This window comes from Akebia trifoliata, chromosome 5 (genome assembly GCF_017979445.1).
Source record: "Akebia trifoliata isolate Shusen 1 chromosome 5, ASM1797944v1, whole genome shotgun sequence".
Taxonomy (NCBI): Eukaryota; Viridiplantae; Streptophyta; class Magnoliopsida; order Ranunculales; family Lardizabalaceae; genus Akebia; species Akebia trifoliata.
In genome coordinates this window covers 25,969,101-25,995,699 of record NC_141379.1, presented here as the reverse complement: position 1 = coordinate 25,995,699, position 26,599 = coordinate 25,969,101, and the positions used below count along the sequence as shown (strand labels likewise).

The following is a 26,599-nucleotide window of genomic DNA, read 5'->3' as shown; positions in this document are numbered from 1 at the left end:
CTAATTTATTTTTAGGATGATCTTCTCATCATAGAGATCATCCTCATAAAAAACCATCTCAATCCGAAACTTCTAACCCATATTTTGAAAATTTATTATTATTACATTGTTTCTACATATGTCCCATGATCAATCCCATGTATATATATATATAGATAAATTGTGTTTTTTTTAATATACAAATTATTCAAATTCTAATAGGATATTATTTGATATCCGATAGGATAATCGGATTCGAATTCGGATAGAGTTTTAGAACATCTGTCAAATTTGAATTCGGATATCAAATAAAAATTTTGGATTCAGATTTGGATATTACTGTATTCGAACCGATAAGTACATGTTGACAGCCCTAAGCCATTGTGGGATTAGCAACCTCCAATCACTCCAAAATTGAAGACTTTTTAAGCTAGTAAAATGCAAATTCATTGTATAATGTGCATACTCACACTTTGTTTTAAGGGTTTGCTAACTTGTGCCCTATGGGCACACATTAAATACACGTCCAAAATTAAGATTTTTTACAACCTAAAATGCCCTCTAATGAAGAGATTTTTTTCTTACAGAATTTTTCGCCACAGTGCTCACAGACTCTCTAGCATGTGGCACATCAAGCCTAACAATTCTTAGATTCAAACCCATAGCTGATGATGGATTTAAAATAGATAGTTTTTGTTTCCTACTCACATGAGCCCATATGCTTTCTTTTCTATCAATCTCTAATTTTGATCTTCCTCCCCAATTTGATATTATGGTACCGGTATAGACCGAAATTCCTTTATGGTCCAATTTTGACCGGTATGGTTTTGAAATATTTGATTGATCACAATTCTATATGTTCCATTTACTGTAGAGGTTCCGGGGAAATACCATTCAATACATGCAAGCTCATGTGATTGGTGGATCCTGCATTCTGTAAGCACTATGAACAATTTTTTTTTCCAATGTAGATATCCATTCCAAATACATCCATGCCCATGAGGAATTAAAGATCGTCTCTTTGTGAAACATACTTAAACGTATTCTTACACAAGCATGCTGATCTAAAAGGGCTCAAAGTTTATATTATTAAGATTAGCATGAATAAGAATCTGATACCCAATCTCTTATAAACATCATTTAAATTTTTGGTTAAATCTTCATAAGGCCAAACTAATAGCAGCATTAAGGCTACACTATTTTTTTTAATATTATGGGTAAGCTAGACTTGAACCCACGACCTCAAGGTTGCCTTGCAATGTGTCAAACCAAATGAGCTATGGGTCTAAGCCCAGCATTTAAGGCTACACCATGAACGCTCTAGAAGATGAGCTTCAAAGATATGATTGGTGGTCGCTTAAACTAACATGGTCTAACGACTTAGACACTACTAGTACAGAGTGGATTTCTTACATTCTTTAGGGAGGAATCCTGACACATTGATAGGGAGGGAAGGGGTGGTGTGGCTTACAGAGGAGCAAAAAAAAACAGGGGCCTTAGTTGTTTTCATGAGCTTCAAGGCATCGGCTTTGACATTTTGCTATCGAATTATCTTAAACATCAAATTCAACTCTTTAGTCACTGACTGCACTATTGCTCTTCACCATGTTAAGATAATATACTGTAGATGTTGAAGATGAATGCATAACCTTGGTTTTATATTTTTGTTGTGATGCTTCTTGCATAGCCTATGGAAAGTTTTAGAGCAATGTCGAGACATAGAAGCGATGTTTAATACTTCAATCAAAACATTTGGTATAACGTAGCCATTGTGTGATTTTTTTTTTCATTAATTTGATAGAACATCTACGTCTGATCACTCCGAAATTGAAGACTCCACTTTAAATGATGTAACATGCACCATCTCAATCGACAAGACTTCCATTTCCTAGACGATAGTTCTAAAACTCATCCTCGAGTCAACTTGAATCTCAATCCCCTTGTGCACTCTTCTGGTCTTTGAAAAATATATATATAAAAATAAAAATAAAAATAAAATATAAAGTAAAAAAGAGGAAAGAAAGGTTCTCAATCTTCATCGTCTCCCTAGCTCCATTGGGTTTAATCAACTTTGGATCAAGCGATAAAGGTAATGGAGAAGATTACCAATATAGATAAAGTTACCTCTATAGCATATTGTGACCATAATTGCTTTTTCCATGAGATTTATGTTACAAACTGTCATCTTCGCTACCAACCATTATTGTTGAAAGATTGCCATTGTTAGTCACCCTGTCCGTTCTGTTTTAAAATAATCATCGCTGAATGAGTTTGATGGGACCTATGTTACCCAATTCGTTGTTACTAGTCTGAACCACAGACCAGTACGAAGTGAACCAGTTTGTCGTACGATTCATACTAGGTTTATAAAATTAAGCAATCCACAGACCGACCAAATTCTAGATGGGTTCGACAAACCATAATATTTGGTTCTGCGAACTAGAGCATTAAGATCGGCAACCCAGCAATGTGGCTCGTCAAACCAAACAATTTTTTAATTGGTTTGGCTCATTATATCCTTTCATTGTTCATATGTAAAATTTGGATTATTTTATTAATTTATTTATATTTAACTTTTAACAGTATAATTGTACTTATAACTTGTATACTTGAATTATATATATGCACAAGCGAACAAAACTAACAAACTGATCTATGAAACCAAAGTGAACCAAGAAACGGATTATCTCTACCTACCCCTATGAATTGGGTTAATTCCAGAGTGGCGAACCACGAATCTGAATTCGAACCGATGAACCAGGTAACATAGGATGGGACAAGCTATAGGTTGTTCTTGGCTATAAATCAACAAGCAAAGATTTTATAAGTAGAGGATCCTTGTCCTTGATCAACAAAGACTAATAATAATAAGATTAATAAAAATTGCACCAAGATAATCTCCATCATTTTGTACTTGCCCTACTATAGATATAGTACTTTGAAAAATACAAGTAGACAACCAACTCTACAGTGCTAAGTCCTGCAAGAAGCCAATAGAAGTAATCCAAATGTGCTCGGTTAAGGTTATTGGAAAACCAACTATCTCGCCCATCCCCACCTGTTGCTTTCTCAATGGTGGAAATGAGGAAACTGCTAAGGAAACTCCCCATTCCTATGATGCTCAAGTAGAGCGCGAGACCTAGGCTCCTAAGCCCATCCGGCATTTGATCATAGAAAAATTCTTGCAAACCCACAATGGTGAAGACATCAGCAATTCCAAATAAGATATATTGAGGAAGTAACCACCACACACTCATAGGAACTGTCGCTTCCGGAATGTCAACCAACCCAAAATCTAAAGCAATTTTAAGCCTTTTCTTCTCAATTAGAGCTGCCACCACCATAGAGATCACAGATATAAACATTCCACAACCAATTCTCTGAAGCATTGTTATCCCTGAGGACTTCCCTGTTATGACTCTAGCAATAGGAACAAAGATACAATCATAGATGGGAATAATGAGAGCAATAGACACACCAGTTAAGGATTGGAATGAGGCAGCTGGTATTTGGAAGCTTGATCCTACTGATCTGTCCATGGTAGCTCCTTGTTTAGTGAAGAAGGTTGAGATTTGTGCAAATACGACCCCGTATATTAAACATGTAACCCATATTGGAACCAATTGCAATACAGACTTTGCTTCTTCCACTTGGCTAATGCTACACACTTTCCAATCTTTCCTTGAAACATCAAAACTATCTGATTCTACGATCAATGCTTTCTCGAGAAATCTGTCGTAAAAAGAAAAAAAAAAAAAATAGTCTTGTTGGATGTTAAAATGGGTCGATAAAATGAATCCTATTTCACCATTCAACTCTGTCGTAAATCAAAGTCCCGATGTGGTGTGGGAAACAGACAACAAATTAGACATCATACTAAAAGAATTCATGTTTCATTTTTTTTTCAGAATAAACGAAATTTAAATAAATGCATTTCTCTTACTTGAATCGATCAGTAACAACATTGGGGGCTTCCTCTAGCACAATAGCGGATGAAGGGGTGGTTCTCCAATTTATTGCTGCTGCTACAAACACTTGAGCGACTCTGACAACTGGGCTACACTTATCCTCATTGAAACTGTAACGATAAGTCTTGGTTCCAAGCAAGAAAACAACAAGTGCCACAGCCATTGAAATGCAAGGAATACCAAATCCAAGACCCCAATTCAGGTTATCTTGGATGTAGTTCAAAATTAAGATTGTAACAGAAGTAGTCGCAAATAAGATAAAAAACCACCAGTTGAAGAACGAACTCTTGGACTTCCTTTCCACTATGTCTCGGCCATCAAATTGATCGGCTCCAAAAGCCTGGACACATGGCCTATGTCCAGCCTGTGCAATTGCCACTAGATACAAAGAAAAGAAGAAGAAGCAGACTTGGCTAGTAGAAGGAGAAGAACAAGAGATGTTGTTCTCAGTGCTCTGGCAGTCAGGTGAATTTAGGGATGTAAGAATAGCCGATAAAGTTAACAATCCAAGCCCCTGTAATTGCAAGCAACTAGAAGATAATACTTATTGATGAAAAATACCAAATGTTTAGCTATTATGATGAAAGAAACTACTCAAATTCAATGGGTCTAAAAGTAAAAAATCATTGATTATACACAACCAAGATGAAAAATGAATAAATTCAATGGATGCAAGAGAGTGTGAGGCGTTCCACGATCCCAAGGAGTATATTCCGTCTGTTGTGTGAGTGTCTTGTATCGTGTAATATTTTCTTAAGGGATTTCTAATTTTGGAGATTTCTGTTTTGGTGAGTTTTACATATTTTGGTAACTCTTCAGTTATATAAATAGAGATCTCTAGGATTGTAAAACTTATAAGAAAATAATGATTGTTTTTGTTCTGTTTCGTAGACGTAGGCACACTGCCGAATCATGTAAATCCTTGTGTTTTGTGCAATTGTATCATCTTTGCTATTTCGATTTTTTCACACTGCCTAGGATCAACAATGTTGGGTGCTCCTCGGAACACGATGTACTTTTCTTTTATTCTACTAAAACTAACTAGAGGTGGGATGTGCAAACTCACATCTATTACAATAATTAGGAATGATTCAGGAATAATTTTTTTACAATTACATTAAAAATAATTTAAAATATTAACTAAGCAGATTTTGAAGATGACATAACAAAAGGTTATTCTATTGTGGTTATAGAAGGGAATGTATCCTATTCTGTGGTAGTACTTATTAATTTCATTTGGTGCTTTTTAGATGGTTGAGAGAGTTGAAAAAAAAGGGACAATGAATATGGACTGTTTATTGAGAATATGGACCGAATAGTCCCTTAATAAAGAATATTAAGTCCCACTTAATAAAATATTAGTCTATTAAGAATTTTTTCAATGAAAATATATGAAATACCCTTTAACAACTTTACAAAATGGTTTGATTTAAAAATATACAGACTCAAATAAAAAGCTTGATCAATTTATTTGGTTATTAATATCTATGTGAAAAAAAAAATAAATTCTTATTTATTAGAAGTCATTAATAAATTCAATATAATTTTATTCGACTCATTTGAGTCAACTTGCTAATTTTTGAGTTGAATCAATTCGATGAATATTCAAGTCAAGTTTTTAAATTATATTTTAATTATTTATAAATTTTAATAAATATGAAATTCATAGAAGTTTGATGATGATGTGACTACACTCATTTCCATCATCATCATTATCATCATTGTAGTTATTATCATAATCTAGTTTTGGGAAGAGAAAACAAGGATTTTTTTTTCATTGATTTAGAGATGAACATAATCAAGGGGTGTGTCATTAATTTTAAAACATTAGAGTACCTCAAATAAACACATTTATTTAAACCTTAAAATCATTGAGCTATGGGTCTAAGCTCATTTTCTACCACCTCTTATTATTAGATTAAAGAATTCTCGGCGTGGCATTCTTTCTCTTCATTCTCTCCCTCATCATTGAAGAATTTCAATGGAGAGTATATGAGAGATTTCTTTGCTCACAAAAAGAGAAAGGTCAATCTAAAATGTCACAAAATTCTAGACAACCGGAAAAAAAATTGCTCATAGTGCTCACAGAAATATGGGATCGACTAATCACATGAACCAATGTGTATTCAATGGCATCCCTAACTTACAAAACCATGCTTGTTAGTTAGAAAACTACTCTTGTTATACTTGATGTGACACACATGAGAGAGTTTGTGAGCACAAATTATGAAAGCGAGTTTTTGCTCTCAGAAACCCAAGGGGTTGGCCTAGTGCCAAGTTGAGCCTTGATAAGCTCTTCAAGATGGGTAGGTCAATTGTTCCAAACCCCCACAAAGCAATGAATTCCTTAGGGTCACTCTCTAGGGTGTGGTTGACCCTCTACTCAACTAGTTGCACGTAGGATTTTCTGAGGGGTGGTGCATATGACTCGGGATTAGTCTCACCCGAAGAGTAGGATACCCACAATAAAGAAAAAAAAATGTCTAATGATTTTCAAATGCAACTCTGGCAGATTAACTCAAAAACTCACCGATGTGGCATGTGGAAAAATCGTAGATTTTTTTCTTTGGGATACACAAATGCACATCCCCATAAAACATGTGCAGTTGTGTATCTCAAGGGGAAAAAATCTACGATTCTTGCACATGCTACATCATTGAGTTTTAGAGTTATCTTATCACGTTGAATTAGAAAATCGGTACTAAAAAAACATCTCCTCATAGTACTAACAGAGTCTCTAGCTTGTGTCACATCAAGCCTATCAAGGTTACTTTTTTAAATTGGGGTTGCCATTCAAAACATGCGGGCACATGGGATAGGTATATCCCAGGTGATTGTTTGCTCACATACCAATACCATTTTGACATGTGGCACTAATGACATAACAATAATAAGATATTTTTTCTGGCTAGTCGGTAATAAAAATTTATAAAAAGTAAAAAAATGAAAATTTCCCGATAAGATCACTTGTGGCAATCAAAAATATTATCCAATACAACAGTGCAGAAGACCATTTTCAACACCATAAATGAAGTTCCAAATTTTTTATTTATTTTTTACCATGAGATTTTTCATGAAATCTAAAAGACTGTAGTCTTGGATTCCACAGTACTTTTTAAGATTTGAAATCTAAAAATTAAGATTTCTACACAGTGCCACTGTGCCAACATGAGAGAGAATTTTCTCTCTTATTTTTTACGTCATCAGCGCCACATGTCAAGTAAATGTTGGTTTGTGAGCAAACAATCATTCCGTTGAATCCCTGATTTAGTGAGCACTGACCAACGACACTACACCTAAGAAGGGCAGTTTTGTAAATTGGGGATGCATCAACAATTCCGTGAAGAATAATGATAATCGAACACCCCCACGTGGCCCACTCCCCCATATACCTCTAACGTGACATAGATATTTTTTTCATCGGGAGACATAACCGGACATCCCCCATAAAAATGTGCAGCTGTGTGGTCCCGATGAAAATAATGATAATCAAACACCCCCACGTGGCCTACTCCATCATACACCTTTATCGTCGTATAGATATTTTATTTTCATCGGGATACAAAACGGGAAATCCCCATAAATTTGTGCAGTTGTGTATCCCGATGAAAATAAATTCTATGGTTCCGACAAATGCCTCGTTAAGGGTTTACGGGGAGAGTATGGCACGTGAAATCCCGGTTTGACTTATCTGTGAGAGAAGATAGAGAAAAACGAACCAGGACGTAAAGGAGAGAAGAGAAGAAGATAGTCCAATATCGTCCAACATACGAATCGGCAACAAAAGCACCAATTAGAGGAAGCATAGATGCCGTACCAGACCAAGCGTTCACATTCTCTGCAGCAGAGGCTGTGGATTGGCCAAGAGGACCAGTGAGATAGGTTATGAGGTTGGATGAGATTCCATAATAAGCGAATCTCTCTGCGATTTCTACTCCAATAATGAAAAAAGTAGATCTCCATCCACCAAACTTTGATCGATTATTAACTCTCCTTCCTTTGTAGTCTACCACTCCTTCAACACTCTCTTCTCGCAACAGCAGAGCATCACTTGCAGCCGAACCAGAGATCGCCATTTCTCTGTCTCCTATCGTAGTATCAAACACTAAAATATATAATATATTTCTCTCTCTTCTTTTTGTAATTAAACAAGCGAGGATGGTGTCCATTCAATTGTTGGATAGTTTTAAGGGTGATTTAGACATATACCCTCCCATTTGGATTTATAATTACGACACCTTTCACGTTTTCAAATTGGTGACATGGCCCTTTGACCTGATAGGCTTCTCATATATATATACTCTACTGATTGATGAATTTAATGTAAGATATATTATAATATTTGAAATATTATGTCTCATATTGAAGAGTTGCAATAACTATCTTTTGAAAAATTGTGATAAATTTTTTTGAAAAATTGCATTCAAATTGATGGTTACTTTAATAAGATATTCTTTGAATAGTTCAATAGTTCCCTTAATAAATGTATTTTGATGAGGAACAATTTTTGAAGAGATAAAATCTCTTCTTTAAAAAGAAGCAATCCATCAAATAGGCACATTAACATTTATACATATGTCATTCTCTACACATAAAAATTACAGACTCTCTCTCTCTCTCTCTCTCATTATAATAATCATACATAATTCTTTAAAATAATTTTAAGAACTTCTTCAATATTACTAATTACAAGAGTTCAAACTTTATTGTATCCTGAAAGTGTTTTATTAAGAATCTGATAGCAAATTTTATTTGGAGTGGAAACAAATAACACCTTAAAGCTAATGTTTCGTGTGCGTCTCAAAATCGTCATTTTGAATTAACTATATTCTTCTTTGTTCTTCTATTTTGTTATAACAATTTTAAAGTGTTATTATAATCCAATAATTTGAAATGGAAAAAGAATCAGAAATGACAACATTCAAAGTGATAAATCAAGATTTTGTGAAGTTGGATAGATTTGATGAGACAAACTTGACTCATTGACAATATAAAATCATATTTCTGCTTACTGTACTAAAGATCTCTTATGTCTTGGATCCCAATTTATAACCTTTTCAATAATTGAATTCACAAGATAAAAAAAAAAAAAAAACAATATCAGATAGAAACAAAAGAGAGGAAGATGAGTTGGTGTGCAGACACTACAAGAAATTTAATCTTTAATTACAATATTTTTGTGACTAAATGTTCAAAAGTTGCCACTAAAAGTTTTAGTGAGAAGATTTTTATTGTGACTACATCACGACTAATAGTGTTGTGACTTAATGTTTTAACTACAATTTTTAAAAAATATCATTAAAAATATAACATATAACCACAAAAGATATTGTGACTAATTTACAAAGTTATTGTCACTAAATATATAGAGTTGCCGCTAAAACTTCTCAAACTAATTGATAAAAAATAGACTTTTAGTAATAACTTTAAGTTACTACTAAAAGTTTAGAGTTAACCACAATCATAAATCCCCACTAAAAGTGTTAGATTTATTGATATTTATTTTTCATGACTAAATGTGGATTGTTAACCACAATCATCAATTGCCACTACAAGTCCCTAAAAAAAATTATTACAACAAATTTAATGACAATTTCTCATCCATGACTTTTTTTTAAAATATATATAAAAAATTTATTTTATTAAATTCTTTATTATATATATACTTGCTTTTCATGAACTACTTATATTTTAATAAGAATATGAAATCTTTATTACTACTTAGTATTGAAATCAAAAAACAAATTTAATTCCTTTAAATAACATATTCGAATATAAATTGTTTAACTCGTCATTAAATATAAAAAATTTGATCATAGAAATTTTGAGAAGTCACGCATCATGTCTCTGACCTACAAATAAACAATTGAAAAATGATTAGATTACAATAAATTAAATCAGTAGATTCTACATAACTACCTCTATATTTCGAACATGTAAACATACCTAATAAAAAATAATTTATATCATAAGAAAAGATCCCCATTAAAAAAATATATATTCATACACGGAAATTACTACATACATTTATATTAATATGTTAGAGATGAACACTTTTTACCTTCTAACAAATGAAATAACTGCATCATATCACTAATCGCTTTCTAAAAACAAAAGAAAAATTAATATATGATACTAACCACTTCCTATAACCATAATTTTGTGGTAGTGTACTTTTTTGTTATATCTTATTATTTAAGTGTTTGTTTATTTCAAGAATATTTCTTATGGGTCTAAGTAAATGATGACAAAGATTAGTGTCCTGATTATTTTCTATTAAGTCTTACAGATCGAGCTTTTTAAAATTGAAGCTCCTAAACTAATAACAGATCGTGTGATGATCACAATAGTGGTAAATGACACTTTCTAATTGATCACATGAAGAAACATATAGAATTAACAAGCTATTTTACCTCTGATGTTCCTTGGAAATCTTAATGAATCCGGATGTAATACCTCGACCTTCATAGGATGAGTACATGTCTTATATCAGTTGGTCTATGACAGGCCAAATATGTCATTAAACCATGCCAGAGTGGGGAGTCTTTGCATTAATAGATAAATTAACTCATGAGAATTCATTAAATACACAAAGAGAGCATACTGAGGGAAGCACAAGAAGGCATACACTTGCAGAATGAAAATGAGTGAGCAATGCAACTCCAATAGTTACTTGAAAACCATTATTCATCCTCAAATATAAGTAACTTCAATTATTTAGATAACAACATAGACCATTTAGAATATGTAAAGAAACTTTTCAATCTATAGGCTTTCCAATAAAAGCTTAGTCAACAATCTGGTAAGATAGATGGCATTCCCATAGTCTCAGCTGATTCCTTACTTTGGATGTAGGGTCAAACTGGCCACAAACATAGCGAAGAACGATACAACTTTTGCCAACACCGGAATCCCCTAACAAAACCAACTGCATCAAGTGGTTAACATAAAAAGTAAATATACAAATAAGCAAATCTGGAAACTAGTCTAATGATGGGGGAATCTACCAACGTATAGAGATCGTTGGATAAACTATCTATAGAAATGCATAAGAAATCCATTTCTTAGAGTTCATGAGTGATTCCTTGTGAACCATTGACTCCAAAACTGATAACTTGAATCAATGATCCTCAGTTAAGCCAGGTACAAATTACAACCAATGTTTTTACTAGTCTACATACCACTCACATGGGATAATTGATAAATGGGCTTTAGATAAATGCCTAATAGACTAGTTTGCTATGTTATTTTCATTTGTTTGGGGACAGGGGCAGGGACAGGGACAATAATAGTGCAGATGATTTCTTGAATGTAAATAGGCTCAATCCAAGGAAATTTTGAAAAATGACTTATGTGGCACGTATTGAGGTATGGGGGGAGAGTTTCAAACCTCGATCCTGGATTCTTCTTTAAAAGAGAACATGTTGCCTAGAAAACCTGTCTTCCCAACTTGCATTAAAATACATGTTAAATGCAACCTGTTTTCCCAACTTGCATTTAACCAGCGTCCTGTTCACAGTTTGGAACTAAGGGATTTTGTATGTTCTCTTCCATTTAAATCCTAAGAGAGGCGTTATTTTCATAAGAGTTTGGGGGGATCAAATTTTCAAAAGACTACACAGTTGACAAAAAGATTTAATCCTTCTGAATAGAACATATAAGTACCTCAGTCTGGTTAATTATGATTAACATGTCACCAAACCTGTTTTACTTCCTTCATTTAATTTTTGAGTGGTGATAATATGATGCTATTTGTACGCTCCAATCATAGAACCTTAGATCATTTGCTTCGGGATACACAAGAAAAAGATTTATGGTTCTGTAACTGCCTGGTCAGGAAGCATATGAAAAAGAGTGTCAGATTATCATTTGTCTTAATTTTTCGACAATCGGGAATTCTACATACCTGCTCATACAAACCTACATTAAAGTCCATTACGATTTGATGATATTGTTCTAAAAGAAAGTCTGATCAAAGAGAAATTAACAGTAAGAAGGATCAAAATGTTTAGTGTTGTGATGATCTGAAACAGAAGATGAACCACTCCCTATCGTTTTGCTTGACTGCGCCTTCACCAACTTCAATCCATTCTTCTCTAAATGACATTCAGCCCAATAAGACATCATATGGTAAGGAAACACAAATCGGTTCCCAAAAGGAACAAATTGCTATTTGCAGATGAGCATGATATAGTGTTAGTTGATGAAATTAAAGGCAACTGGAAACAAAAGTAGAACTTCAAAGAGATGCTTTGGAGTACAAGGAGACAACTCCATGATTTAATTTTATGTTTTTATCAATGAGACCACTACATGATTAAGCTCTCAACAGTCGTACAAATCTTCTGAACTATCTATGATTTGCAGGTGGCCAATCTTATTGGTCATCCTATATTTCTTTGCAGCTGACTCCGCTTTTTCTTTAACAATTACATGAACTGTCATCTATTCCAGCTACTTCTCCCCTTAATCTCAATCTCCTAACTACTTGGATTAGTTGCAGACTTCTTATGTACACAAGCAACTTTGAACCGAAACCCAACATATTTAAGAGGAATGAACTTTTTTTGGAAAGATAAAAATATATAATTTATATTAAGAAAGAGCAATGGTCAAGTTGACCATCACAGAGGGAAAAAGTTTAGAACTTACAAGGATGTCGCTTTGGAGACATCTGACAAAAGGAATAACTTATGAGGGCAAAGTACTTGAACAACTTTGATGACATAGAATGTCCATTATTAGAATGTCCTATTCAAATCTACCAAAAGATAAAAAGTCCTATTCATTCTCCCCGGTACCATACCATCAAGTATGTCGCAAAATATAATTCGTAAGGATCAAAGTAGCTTAGGCCATACTTTATCAACCGTCTACTTCAGCTACATTTCACTATACTTATAATTGCTAAAACACTTATATCAGTTAATGTCTTCTTGGCCTTGTCTTGAGTCCATAGAAATGTGTCAACTATGATTCCGCATCTTTTGAAGATGAATTAGCTTGCAGTAAGGAAAAAAAAGAGATTCAAAATAAATTATGCAGTACAGACACATTAACTACAATATACGGTTAGGTTCATATTTGCAGAGAATCAAGAATTAAAAAGACGTCTCAGGATCATCACATGAAGATATAGAATCTTGTAAAGAAACATAAAGTGGTGAGTAAACTATATCAGTGTACACTTAAATAAAGTTCACTAATAAAACATACTAGGAGTATCTCTAAGAAGTGCAACAAATGGTTGCCACAAGCCACGTGAATTTTCTGCCCTAACTTGAATTGCTTGTAGCTTTGATGTTGCCACCATTTTCATTGCCTTTGTGATATTCTGAATGTTCTAACACTCTTCATCTGATTTTGTACTGCATCATACAAATGGAATCATAAAACAACCGAAACACTTGTTACCATAGTAAATTTATAGCAAAATCAGTATAGCCACAATCCACAAGGAAAAGATTGCAGATGTGGAAGGAAAATGATACTAATCTACTTGACTAGAAATAGAACGTGCTCCCTGAGGGACCAACTCCCTGTCATCGCAACTCCATTAGTCATCTGAAAGAGAATATACAGACGATAAAACTTTGCATCGATAATTATCAATGAGGCACAATTATAATATCTGCTCCCACAATTGGGATAATTGAGATGAAATATGGAGGCGGCAATTACAACTTCATGAAAAACTCCCCATTGTGATGTATTTTGAAATCCTAAGCATTTATGTGTATTCATGCTTATGAGTTTCTCAGAAATTTTTTGAACTAAAGATAAGGGACCCTTGGGTGAACATGAAATTTGGGACAGCAGAGGACAAACACACCATTTCTTTTGACATTATATGAACTAAGAAATTATAATGAGAAGCATAAGTTACTGGAACTATATTCTGAAAATGCTATAGATAAAGAAGAATATCAAGGTGTCAAAAAATGCAATGCTTTAAACCAAATAAACAAACACCAAACTACATCCCTACTATCACTCATGATGATAGAACACATGAAGTCAACCTTGCTACGTACCAGACTACCCAAAGTTGGGCTACGTCAATATCACATTTTGAACCAAAACCTCAATTTTCTTTGAAGGGCCTAGTATTGAATCAATTCTTGTTAGTTCTGTCACCGCAATAATCTATCAGATTATGTGCCTTACTAGTTTCTCATAATTTTTGTTTTTTTCAATTTCCCCTTTATGAGTTCTTACATCTAGGACTTTCAAAGTGAACATGGTCCCTTATTAACAGATTATGTAGCTTACTATAATGGAGAAACATCTTACCAACTCAGAAACCTACCTACCATCCTAAAATAACTCAGGTTACCAGCATCAAAGATAATCATTTTTTCATAAAACAAGCCCAAGAAATGTTTTTCAATTCCATCCTTTTAGTACTGTGGGTAATTGTGCTTGATTAATCCAAAATGAATACGACAATCATCCTAAGAGATTCGACATATCTTGGTCTCATCTCCAGAAAATCTTTAAGAAAAGAATGTTAATCCAAAATAATCAAGCAAATGCAGAAAGAAAAACAATACTCACGAATGGAAGCTTGATGACACAAGTGTGCCACTAACTGAAGGGGTAGGGTAGGTACATTACTATTGTGTCATACAAAATTAAGTCTACTTCCATCGGAGAAGTAGCACCTCACCTCTATGATGTGGTAGAAGTCTGTTTGTGGTAATACCATGGACCTGGGAGCGAGCAAAACCTCACCTTCACACTTTGCACCTATCAAAAACCCCAAGCCACAACCACACCATATTGCTAAATAAACCCAAAATCTCTAGCCCATATAACCAGGCTACTTTCTTCATGTTCAGAGCCTCTCTAAAAGGGAGAGCAATCAATCATGCTTGTTGCGCGACACATATACCTCGACCGAACTTTATTATGGATTTAACACCAATTAATGGCACATGACTTCTCATAGATCCTAAGTTATGAATGTGGTGCCCAGGGAGATTTGTCTCACCCAAGGTGGAGATAATCCCTAGGTTTCCAAAAAAAAAAAAAACAGAAGTACTGGTTACATTTTGGTTGAAGTTGGTGTTATGGCACTTCAGAAATCTTGCATTTGAGCTTGAAAAAATATGAAAGTTTTTCAGAACCAAAAGAGGTTTGGATTTATGGACTGTGATGGGTGCAGTGCATAATGATTTTGATTTGTTGCTGGTAAATAGAATGGGGAATGGAGTATTAACTCTCTTCTATGATCACATAGCTTAAAGCCTTACACCATTTTCAAGGGAGAAGTAGATGATTGAGAAAACATTTTTTTTTTTTATCGATGATTGAGAAAACATATTAATGAGGAGCAACACAGTTTTGTTATGTTATTAATACTTGTGGCCAGCTAAGGAAGAGTTGTGGGGAGAAAAATGAGGCCCTAAATTTTCTCTAAACTATTAGATCTTTCAAATGAATTTTCTTCTAAATAATTATAATAAAATACAACCTTGCAAAGATAATAATAGTAGTTTGTGCAAGCTTCTATTGATAACCAGATTCAACTATCCCTTTGAAGATAGTGATTTGAATAGAATTATTAGAAAATACCCCTTGTGTGAATCAACTGCTCAAAGTGCTTTTCTTGTGTATATTCATCAAGAACTAGTGTTTGTGTATGGATGTAAGGAACGAATAATTTATTTGAAAATATTGTACACCTGTTAAGCCAATGTCTCAATTTGAACACTCCTTCAAATCTTACTCATCTAGGGTAGTGTTTCAATAAAAAAATATTGTTCTTACCTATAAAAAGGAAAATTATTGGTCTTCGACTCCATCATGGTGTTAATCTCTCTTGGGTACCAATTGTGATGTTCCCATAGAATTTTTACAAAATATACTTTAAGGCTGAATTGAGGTAATCAGGCCCCCTAAACTAGTTCGAGATGGTCAATCTCCTAAATCCAAAGGATTTTATTCATATTTATCATTGATATTCAGATCAAAATACAAGGAAATTTGTAAAGCAATTCCACAACATGCTAATCCTAGCCCTATTTCTTAATCCTAATTCATCCATTAAATCCAGATCTACATCAAATCTTAATCCATAAATTGATCAGCTAGCTCTACTACTATGCAGCCTAATTGATAATATTATTACACTACGAACTACTAATATTTAAGCAAATTCGAGCATATATCAATCTCAATGTAGAAATTAAAATAGTAAGTAGAGGTTTCAAACGATTTTACACTATTTGAAAAACAAGTTATACATGTGCAGAGCACTACAATATATTAACCTCATTAGATCTGTGAACACTACATCCCACCTCTTCTTCTATTCTTCGCTTTTTTCTTTCTAACACAGCAACAATAACAACTCTCTTCTTGTCTCAGATTCAAACACAATGACCTCCATCTTTGAGAATTTTCAGAAGAAAACTTTCTTAAACCCTAACTCACCTAAATTAGATAATTCTATCAAAGAAAAAAGGTACTAAAACATTCACAATAAAACCTATCAATCGAAGCACATAAACGTTCACAGAAATTTCGTGGGAGGAATAAAGACAAAGAATCTAACCTGTTAACAAAAATGCAACCAAAGACGAAGAACGTCAATGAAATATAACGATGATCTTCTCACGATTTCCATTCGTATATGCTGATTTTACATAAATTATGATGGGAAAGTTTTAGGGTTTTTGTAATAGTTTTGTTCGTTTGATTGTTTTTAGAGATGATTTCATTTGACATGATTTTTGTTCTTTAATTTAACCAAAATTGATCTTCAATTAGAGATTAGAGGTTGCAGAGTCACTGTTGCTTCGAAATTACTTACTATCAAAATCAGAGAAAGTTTGGAATCGAAGATCGCCACATCTGCGATTTCAATCGATTGGAAAACGAGATGCTTGCGGGAGAGATCCAACAAAACCAGCACCAATCACCGATTTCTGTAGTAAATCTAAATCCTCGTTTTCGTTCTAGCGATCACTGAGAGAGAGACAGAAGAGGCACGAGTAAGTGTGAAAGAAAGGTAAATCGCGCATACTTACGATGATTTGATTTTGGTGTTTTTTTTTTTTTTTAAATGTATAGATTTTAATTAAAAAACGCTATAATAATTATAGGATTCAAGCATTTAAAATTGGTCACTATTCTCGATGGTAAGACAGGGTGTGCTCTCCAGGTCTTATCTTCAAATCCCCAGCCAACCGCGTTGGGCTCGTCCCCTTAATTAACACACACACACACACACACACACAAAATCAACCTATATGTAAAATTAATAATTAGTGACAATAAAAAATATTACATTTAAAATATTATATCTTTAATGATAAAAAAAAAAAAAAAATCATCACTAAATCTCTTCATTCCAAAAATTTAGAATCATGAATTAGTGACAAAATCTTATTCATGTCACTAACGACATGTTTTAGTGGCAAAAATCAACTTGTAATTAAAACGTATCATTAATGACAATAAAAAATTTCGCCACTAAAACCTTATATTTTTAATGGTAATAAAATAAAATAAAATTTATCACTAAATCTTTTCATGTGATAATTATGTTAACTCTAAAAATCTCCAATCATAGAATTAGTGACAAAATCTTATTCCGATCACTAAAAGTCTTAGTGGTTAAAATCAAATTGTAGTTAAAACTAACCATTAATGACAACAAAAATGTTGTCACTAAAACATTGCACTGTTAGTGGCAACAAATTAAAAGTTGCCATCCAATCTCTTCATGTGGTAACTTTGTCGGCTCCAAAAATCTTCAACCATAGAATTAGTGACGAAATATTATTTTGGTAACTAAAGTTATGTTTTAGTGGCAAAAATCAAAGCATAGCTAAAACTAACCATTAGTGAAAAAAAAAAAAAAACAAGTTGACACTAAAGCCTTATTCTTTTAGCAATGAAAAATAAAACTTGTTAATTACTAAATATATTGATAAGGTCACCATTTTGGCACTTAGTAACGTATTTTAATGCATTTTAGCCGTTACATTTGAGTTGTCACTAAATGTTATTAGTATATATATAGTGGTAATATTTTATTTTCACCACTAAAAGCTACTATTTAGTGGTAACATATACATTGCGGCTAAAAAACTCGTCATTAAAAATCAATTTTCTTGTAGGGAGAGGACATATTCTGAACACATTATTAGATCGTCTCTATGTTCTATATACTTCAATGACATCTCCACGGGATATTTGGAATGCTCTGCAATTCAAGTACAAGACCGAAAAACTAGGTATGGACAAATTTTTTATCTTCAAGTACTTTGAATTTTCTATGGTTAATCACAAATCCGTTCTGGACGAAATTCATGTGTTACAAGTTTTGATTTCAAAACTTCAAGAAGTGAAGGTTGTTCTTTCGGAGTCATTTCAAGTTGAGGCAATAATTGCTAAATTACCTCCTAATTGGAATGACTATAGAAAAAAGATTCTGCATAAAATTGAACATTTTTCCTTAGAGAAAATACCAAAGCATTTACAAATAGAAGAAGAAACTCGGCTTTGTAAAAAGAAAATTGCTTCTTCTCATGTGAATTTTGTTAACAAAAATGATTTAAATAAATATCACAATTATCTCAAGGCGAATAATAAAGGATTCAAGAATAATTCCTCCAATTCCAACAAGAAGGAAAAAAAATTGTTTTAATTACGGCAAGAAAGGTCATTTTGCACGTGAGTGCAGACACAAAAAATTTGAGAAAAATGAAAATAACAATAATAATGCAAATCTGTGCAAAAGAAAATTGAAGAAATTATTGCAATGATGTCTGAAATGCAAATTGGTATGATTATTGAATTAAACATGGCAGTCGCTACAAAGTCTTCAGATTGGTGGCTTAATTCCAGGACTATTATACATGTGTGTAATGATAAAACACAATTCAAGACTTATAAGGAATTAGAATCCGAGAAGTTCTTATGGAAAATTCTAACTGTGCCAAAGTTTTGGGAACAAGGAAGGTGGAACTCATATTTACTTTTGGAAAGAAGTTGACTCTTCAAAATGTCTTCTATGTTTCAAAAATTAAGAAAAATCTTATATCTGCAAATTTATTGTGTAAAAACAGTATCAAAACCGTATTAAATCTAATAGAATGATATTTACAAAAATGGAATATTTATTGGGAAAGGATATTCATGTGATGGAATGTTCAAATTAAGTACCAATAAAGATTCTTTTGTTTATATTGTCAAGTCTTCTTCCATCTAACATTATCATTTAGGATATTTAAATTTTAGATTTTTGAAATATATATCTAAACATGGTTTAATTTATTTTAATAATTTTAATATTAATAAGTGTGAAACATGTATTCAGGCTAAATTAATTAGGAAACCTTTTCCTAGGACTGAAAAGAATTCACAATTATTAGAATTGATTCAGTATGACATTTGTGAATTTAATGGTATTGTAACTAGAGGAGAAAAATGATATTTTATCACTTTCATAGATGATAGTTCTAGATATACTTATGTATATTTAATGACTAGTAAGGATGAAGCCTTCAATATGTTTAAAAGGTACAATGCTGAATTTGAAAGTGAAAAGGAAAAAAAAAATTAAAATCCTTCAAAGTGACAAGGTGGGGGGGTGAATATTTCCCAAATGAGTTTTCACTATTTTGTGAAGAACATTGGATTAGACATCAAAAAATTGTTTCTTATACTCCACAGCAAAATAGGTTGGTTCAAAAGAAGAATAAATACTTACAAATATGATCAATTCAATGATTATACATGCTAAGTTATCTATCAATTTATGGGGTGAAGCACTACTCATTGCTTGTCATGTACATAATAAGATTACTTCCAAGAAAACACATGTTTCACCATATGAATTATGGAAGGGAAGAAAGTCAAATCTGGAATATCTCAGAGTGTGGGGGTGTTGGACTTTTTATAAATCTCATGATCTAAAGAAATCAAAATTAGGTTCAAGAGGTATCAAAAGTGTTTTTGTAGGGTATGCAAAAAATTCCAAAACATATAGACTATTAGACATAAATTCGAATGTTATAGTTAAATCTAAGGATGTTGAATTTATCGAAAATTATTTCTACAATGATTCTAACCCAACAATAGTTTCTACTAATATGCCAACTATTGACTCAGGTTCTAATACATCTCTCAATGATAAGAGAAATGTATTTGAAACAAATGTTGAACTTAGGAACAGTAAACGAGATAGAAAAGAAAAAATATTAGATAATGACTTTATTTATTCTCAAGAAATTATTTTTCTAGTAGAAGGAAATAGAAATAAGGTTCTCAATGAATTTCAATTTTATTAAATATTAAAAATGATGAACCTAAAACGTTTTCTGAAGCAATGGCTTTTAGAGACTCAACCTTTTGGAAAGAGGCAATTAATGATAAAATGGATTCAATATTATTAAATCAAACTTGGATTTTAATAGATCTACCTCCAAGATCTAAACCAATAAGTTGTAAATAGGTATTCAGAAGAAAATACAACATAGATGGATTTATTTAAACCTTTAAAGTAAGGTTAATTGCCAAGGGTTTTAAATAGAAATGTGGAATAAATTATTTTGATACATATGCACTAGTGGCTACACTTACATCCATTAGAATCTTGATAGTCCTAACTTTTATTTATCATTTACATATTTATCAAATTGATGTAAAAACTGCATTCTTGAATGATAATCTAGATGAAGAAGTTTATATGGAACGACCAGAAGGATTTGTTATTGAAAGCGCCCTCGATCCGTAGTGCGTGCGGATCCGCTTTTGATCTTTGAGGTTTGGGAGTCGCCACCTAGTTATTATGGTGTAGGAACCGAACATTGACTCAAAACGAATAAATAAACAACTAATCTACTAAAAAAAATGGGTCCAGGGATCACATTACAGGGTTGGAAGGTGTTAGGCACCAACCCCGCCCGGCAAACGTGGGTCTCTACTAATTCCCAAATAAAACTACATTGCTAACAAGACCTAAATAATAATAAAAAATTAAAATAGTCACATTTTTCGAATGCAACGGCTTTGTTCCCCTCAGATCTGATAGAACAACTCTTTGTACAATATTCCTTGCTTCGTTCTGTTGTTGGATCTGATTTCTGATTTTCAAGTTTAGGTATCTTCTTCTTGGATCTGTGAATTTTTTGATTTTTTTATTAAATTTTTGGATGTTTTAAAAGGATTTTTGGGTATTTTTTTGAGCTAAAGTTGGGGTATGGATGTTAGGTAAGGAGTTGGGACTTCAAAATTAGGGTTTATGGGAGGTTAGGGGAGCTTTTTAACCTACTTTTTCTAGGATTTATTTTTTGATACGAAAATAGGTTGTAGGGACCCCTATTTATAGATTGTTTAAGTGTCTTTTAGATAGAGTTAATATTTAATTATAATTATTTTAGATAGAGTTATTGTTTAATTATAATTATTTTAGGTAAACTTATATTTTAATTAGAATTGTTTTAACTAGAGTTATTATTTAATTAGGATTGTTTTAAATAGAATTATTATTTAATCAGAATTCTATTAGGATTTTGACTTTGAGTCTCACTTGATTGACTTTAATATCTTGACTTTAGTCTTACTTGATTGACTTTAATATCTTGACTTTAATCTTACTTGATTGACTTTAATTTTTTGGAGAACCCCCCTCTATTATATCTTTAATTCTTTGGACCCCCAAATGGAGGGGTCATTGAATAAATACTTTGCCAACCATCAACAATTTTGCCTAAGAGCCTGATTGATTGATTTTTTAGTTCAAATTTTCAAATTAATTTTATTAATGTTTCACTTTAATTATTTAATATTTTATTTATTAATTTTGAAAATTTTAATTATAAAAATTATAAAATTATCGTTTTACCCTCGGAGAGGATTTTTTGTGTTTCAAGTCTGTTTTTGATGTTCTAGGATATTTTATAATTGATTTTTCGTAAGGAATTCAATGTAAATATTGGTTTGTGTCATTTATAAAAAAATTTGTGTGGAATGGTCGTAAACTTTATGAGGCGTATTTTCGTAATTTTGTCGAATTTTATGAAAATTGACGAAATGATTTATTTGATTTCGATTTGTTGTTTTATGTGTTTGAATGGGTTTTTCTAAGCGTAACGTTGGCTTTAGGGATATTTTAAGATTAGAGGTACTTTGGTAATTTGATCATTTTTTAGTGATTTTTATCGTGAAACTTTTTTTTTGTCTGAAAAATGATGATTTCTAAGTTTTTGGGGTTATATTTTCCTATCGCAGCGCGGTTTCTACAGTTTTGTCAATTCAAGATACCTCATCTAGATTTCTGAAACATATCTAGTAACAAAATAAAGCATTGGAATAAACATCCATCATTGGGAACCATTACAATCGGGTTGAAGAGTTGATTAATCAGGCGAGTGCACAAATGGGGTGTCTACAGATGCCCCTCTTTGGTAGAGGCTTGAAGCAAACTAGATAGCAAATCTATTTTGGTAGATAGTGCGATATCCGAATGCCAAAGCTAGTGACAGTTCATTTTACAGTATGATTTATCAATTCATCAGGGTGTTCGGATCCTTGAGGGTAAAAACTCTTCCCGAACTAAAATGTTGTCAAGTCATCGAGGAGAACTCTCATTGACAGTATCAGATCCTTGAATTTTAGAAAATTCTCTTTGAATAATACAAAAGTGCACGTGTGTGCAATGGTGTGATGCTTACTGAGTAAAAATGTGTCAGGTCCTAGAGATTTTCTCTCACTAATAATAATGATTCAAAATTGAAATGTGCTTATGCAACGAAAGCAATCATGGCAAGATTAAACAATGAGGTAATTGGAGTCATAACATTGTAGGAACTTCATTAAATCCTATTTGAAATTCTTTTTTTAGAGTTCGAAAAAGTTTGAGTCTCGTTTATCGGACTCGAACCTATTGTAGCCATGCTTCTCAGGCTAAAGAACTTAAACAATCTTGTTAATTTAATATGATTCAAACAAAGTTGAATTCTCATTTCTCGGACTCTAGTTAAAGTTTACAGGAACTTAAACAATCTTATTAAAATGGGAGTCTCATTTCTCGGACTCGAACTAAGGTTTATAGGCACTTCAAAAAACCTATTTATTCTATAATTCAAAAAGTTGGAGTCTCGCTTCTCGGACTCGAACCTAGGTTTGTAGGCACTTCAAAAAACTTAGTCATTCTATGATTCAAAAAGTTGGAGTCTCGTTTCTCAAACTCGCACTTAGGTTCGTAGGCACTTCAAAAAGCCTACTCATTCTATGATTCAAAAAGTTGGAGTCTTGTTTCTCAGACTCAAACTTAGATTTATAGGTACTTCAAAAAGTCTACTCATTCTATGATTCAAAAAGTTGGAGTTTCGTTTCTCAGACTCGAACTTAGGTTTGTAGGCATTTTAAAAAATTTACTCATTCTATGATTCAAAAAATTGGAGTCTCATTTCTTGGACTCGAACTTAGGTTTGTAGGCACTTCAAAAAGCCTACTCATTTTATGATTCAAAAAGTTGGAGTCTCGTTTCTTGGACTCGAACTTAGGTTTATAGGCATTTCAAAAAGCCTACTCATTCTATGATTCAAAAAGTTGGAGTCTCGTTTCTCAGACTCGAACTTAGGTTTGTAGGCACTTCAAAAAACCTACTCATTCTATGATTAAAAAAATTAGAGTCTCATTTCTCGGACTCGAACTTACTAAGTCATGTTTCTCAGACTTAGATTTATAGGAACTTAAACAATCCTATTATTTCATTATATGATTCAAGATCGAGTTCAAAGTTTGAAAGATCAGACCTTTATTGACTTATCATGCATCTAGATTCATTAGACTTCATCAAACTTTTAAGTAAGATTTTCATTTTTATCATGTGATTAATAACAAAACTTTAGAATTAAATGACTTTCAAAAATGCCCCTAGTTTCAAGGTTGGCTTTAACTCGAACTTGACTATGAGACTGATGGAATGGATTACACTTAAAAAATATGAACTCTGATGTATAATAGATAGAAGAACTTATATTCCCTTAAATTTAAGGCTCTTAAGATTATCATATGTGCAATAAGGGATTGATCATTTTCTTTCGAATTTCTTTTGAAAAATGTTTGAGCTGGACTTAAAAAATCTTGATAAATATTAAAATAGAAGATCTTCCTCTTCAAAGTGGTTGATGATTCCATATTTTTCTTTGGCGAACACTTGAACAAGTAAACATACTCTTAAATATTCTATAATGTTCAAAATAGCTTCTGAGTTTATTCGACTTCAACATTGTTTTCATCGAATGTTGTGACTTGAATGGTTCTGCATTTTCCAATTTCTGCATAAGCTTCCTTCTGAATTTTTCTTCTTGATGGGACCTTTCCTCTCATTTGATGATGCCCTAATTTTTACCTAGATCGCCTCTTCAGGTTTTCAATTTAGCGGACTTTATTTTTCTTTTTCTAATGATGCCTTAATTTTTGCCTAGGTTGTCTTTTCAAGTTTTCAACCTAGCAGACCTTTTTTTTTATGGTTATGCCATAAATTTTTCCAAAGTCGCCCTTTTGGATTTTCTACTTTGCAGGCTTTCTTTTTTCTTGATGATCTTGAATATTCAACTCGACAGTTTGTTGGTTCCCTACACCTTGACCGAGTCAATTAGCATTCAGGAGGACTTAATAGGTAGGCTTAAGACATAATTTAGAAAGAAAAGATATAAGGCTCAACTTTCCAAAATGCCCCTAGTTTGATATTCACTCTTTTTTTGTCATTTTTTTATGTAAATTCTTTTGACTTTTTTTTTCTAATGCCCCTAGTTTGACATTCTTTTCTTTTTTATCATTTTTTTCTAGTGCTTCTAGTTTGGCATTCTCTTCTTTTGAACCTTTTAATATGGGATTTTCCTTTTGGATGACACTTTTCTTAGGAGAATACATTTTTTCTTTACGTGATCGGGCCTGGAGTAACTTCTCAGGTTGCCCACGTACCTCAAATATTTCTTTTTCTTTTGGGATCAGGTCAAAACGTAGTTCATACTTAGACTTTCCTCCCGAGGTTGGTTGGTGTGGTTTAGAAAGAAAAGGCTATTAATTTTTTTCAGAGGCTGCAAGGGGCTAAATAAGATTTTTTTTTCTTTTTTGGTAAGAAAGGAAAATTGTTCGATCAAAGAAGGCCTCCTTTGATGACTACTGCTTGACTTGGTCAAAATTTTAGGAATTCGATATCTGGATTGCTCTGCCGAGTAAGGTCTTTTTTTAAAAATGTATATTCTTCCGTCTTTTTTTATGAAATTGAGTATGATCGAGTTTTCTGTATTCGACTAGTCAACTCTTCTAGAACTTGAGAAAATCTTTTATTCTTTTATGAATGAGAACTCTCATCTCTTGAGTGAAAAAACATGATAGATCTACTTGTAAGTCTTAGCACCTTTGTTGATGGTTTCAACTGCATGATTTTTAAACTATAATTTTTTAATTTGAAAATCACCCTTGACTTTATGTCTTTATCTATTTGGGTGCAATCTATCAATATATACTCATGAGACTATGAAGAAACATTATTGAATTTTTCAAGTAAGTTTATTATTCTCTAATGTTCCTTTGAAGATAATGTATCACCAATTTGCACTTCTTGAGTGTACTCTTTAATTCAAATATTTATTAAGTTTGATTAGTGAGCTCTAAGTCAATCCTTATATTATATATTATGCTCAAATCATTATTACACGCATGATAATCAGAAGCTTTTATATTTTATTGGAATTGAAAAACATAGACTGACAAACTCGATCGAAACTTGAAAGTTGAAGAAAGACTAACGTAACTACAACAACTAACTGGATTTAAAGACTGACGAAAATTGGATTGAAACTCAAAGAAAACTCAAGGACAATTATCTACAAAGAAAGAATGTCCTTCTGAGTAGATGGACTACTTGGACTTGACATTGGTATTTTGATTAGACGACTCTTCTAACGAACCCAAAATGACACAGATGAGGGTTTAGAACGTTTATGGGCCCTTAAGATTAACCATCGATTCTTGAGGGTTGACTCTTAACCACATGATTAAAATTTTGATATAAATTAGTCCTCCGGTGGGAAATATCGAATCCAAATGCACTATAAGTATATATTGACTAAGAATGTAAGAAATGTTAGACGCGGGTCTACCCTTGATTGGGATTGAACCTTCGATCAGATAAATTAATTTGATCCTAAGATCGAATCTTTTTTATATAAACTGGTCTAGATCTTTAAAAGTGAAACCAACTAGTTCAACTGATTTGGTATTAATTAGTTTGATCCATTTGTCAATTGGGCCAACTGGTTTAATTTGTTCAAATTGATCGATACATTTCATCGATTGGGTCGGACCAATATAGTGGGTTTAGTTTGAACAGTTTGGATCAGTCCACCCACTTACCTGTTGGTTGGATTAAACAGAGTAACCCGGGAACACCCACGATAAGTTCGAGTCGTGACCTATAGGAAGGCTTCTAGACTCTAGGTTTACTACGTGCAATGCAATTTATCTGGCCACTTTTACCTAAGTGCACCTATATACCTTTCGAGCGTACTCAATTACACGGTACGTAGTGACTTGGTTTGATATACCGTATAGGTGATAATCTAAAACTTCAACTTACTTCTCTAAAGCCAAAAGTAGCCAGTTTAATCCTCAGATCAGAG

The 26,599-nt window shown here is 32.7% G+C and overlaps 1 protein-coding gene, 1 long non-coding RNA gene and 1 other non-coding gene across 4 annotated transcripts; 1 reads left to right on the top strand and 2 right to left on the bottom strand.

Annotated features, from left to right (window-relative positions):
• Positions 1 to 2,823: 2,823 nt before the first annotated feature.
• On the bottom strand, positions 2,824 to 8,104 carry LOC147401812 (protein NRT1/ PTR FAMILY 5.10-like). 2 transcript variants are annotated; one of them, XM_086443220.1, is made up of 4 exons: positions 7,667 to 8,104; positions 3,923 to 4,461; positions 3,458 to 3,711; positions 2,824 to 3,376 (listed from the first exon to the last, which is right to left on the bottom strand). In XM_086443220.1, exons 1-4 carry the CDS (start codon positions 8,021 to 8,023, stop codon positions 2,883 to 2,885), a joined length of 1,644 nt encoding a protein of 547 aa, XP_086299346.1. In that variant the 5' UTR covers positions 8,024 to 8,104; the 3' UTR covers positions 2,824 to 2,882. The 2 variants fall into 2 exon arrangements, with proteins under 2 accessions (XP_086299346.1, XP_086299345.1); XM_086443219.1 differs by having other exon boundaries at positions 2,824 to 3,711; positions 7,667 to 8,101.
• A 2,078-nt stretch (positions 8,105 to 10,182) lies between these two features.
• On the top strand, positions 10,183 to 10,262 carry LOC147401811 (small nucleolar RNA SNORD36). The gene has a single exon (XR_015178962.1). It is a non-coding gene; the product is annotated as a small nucleolar RNA SNORD36 (small nucleolar RNA).
• A 323-nt stretch (positions 10,263 to 10,585) lies between these two features.
• Positions 10,586 to 17,157, bottom strand: LOC147401810 (uncharacterized). The gene is made up of 2 exons (XR_015178706.1): positions 16,765 to 17,157; positions 10,586 to 13,511 (listed from the first exon to the last, which is right to left on the bottom strand). It is a non-coding gene; the product is annotated as an uncharacterized LOC147401810 (long non-coding RNA).
• Between the last annotated feature and the right edge of the window lie 9,442 nt (positions 17,158 to 26,599).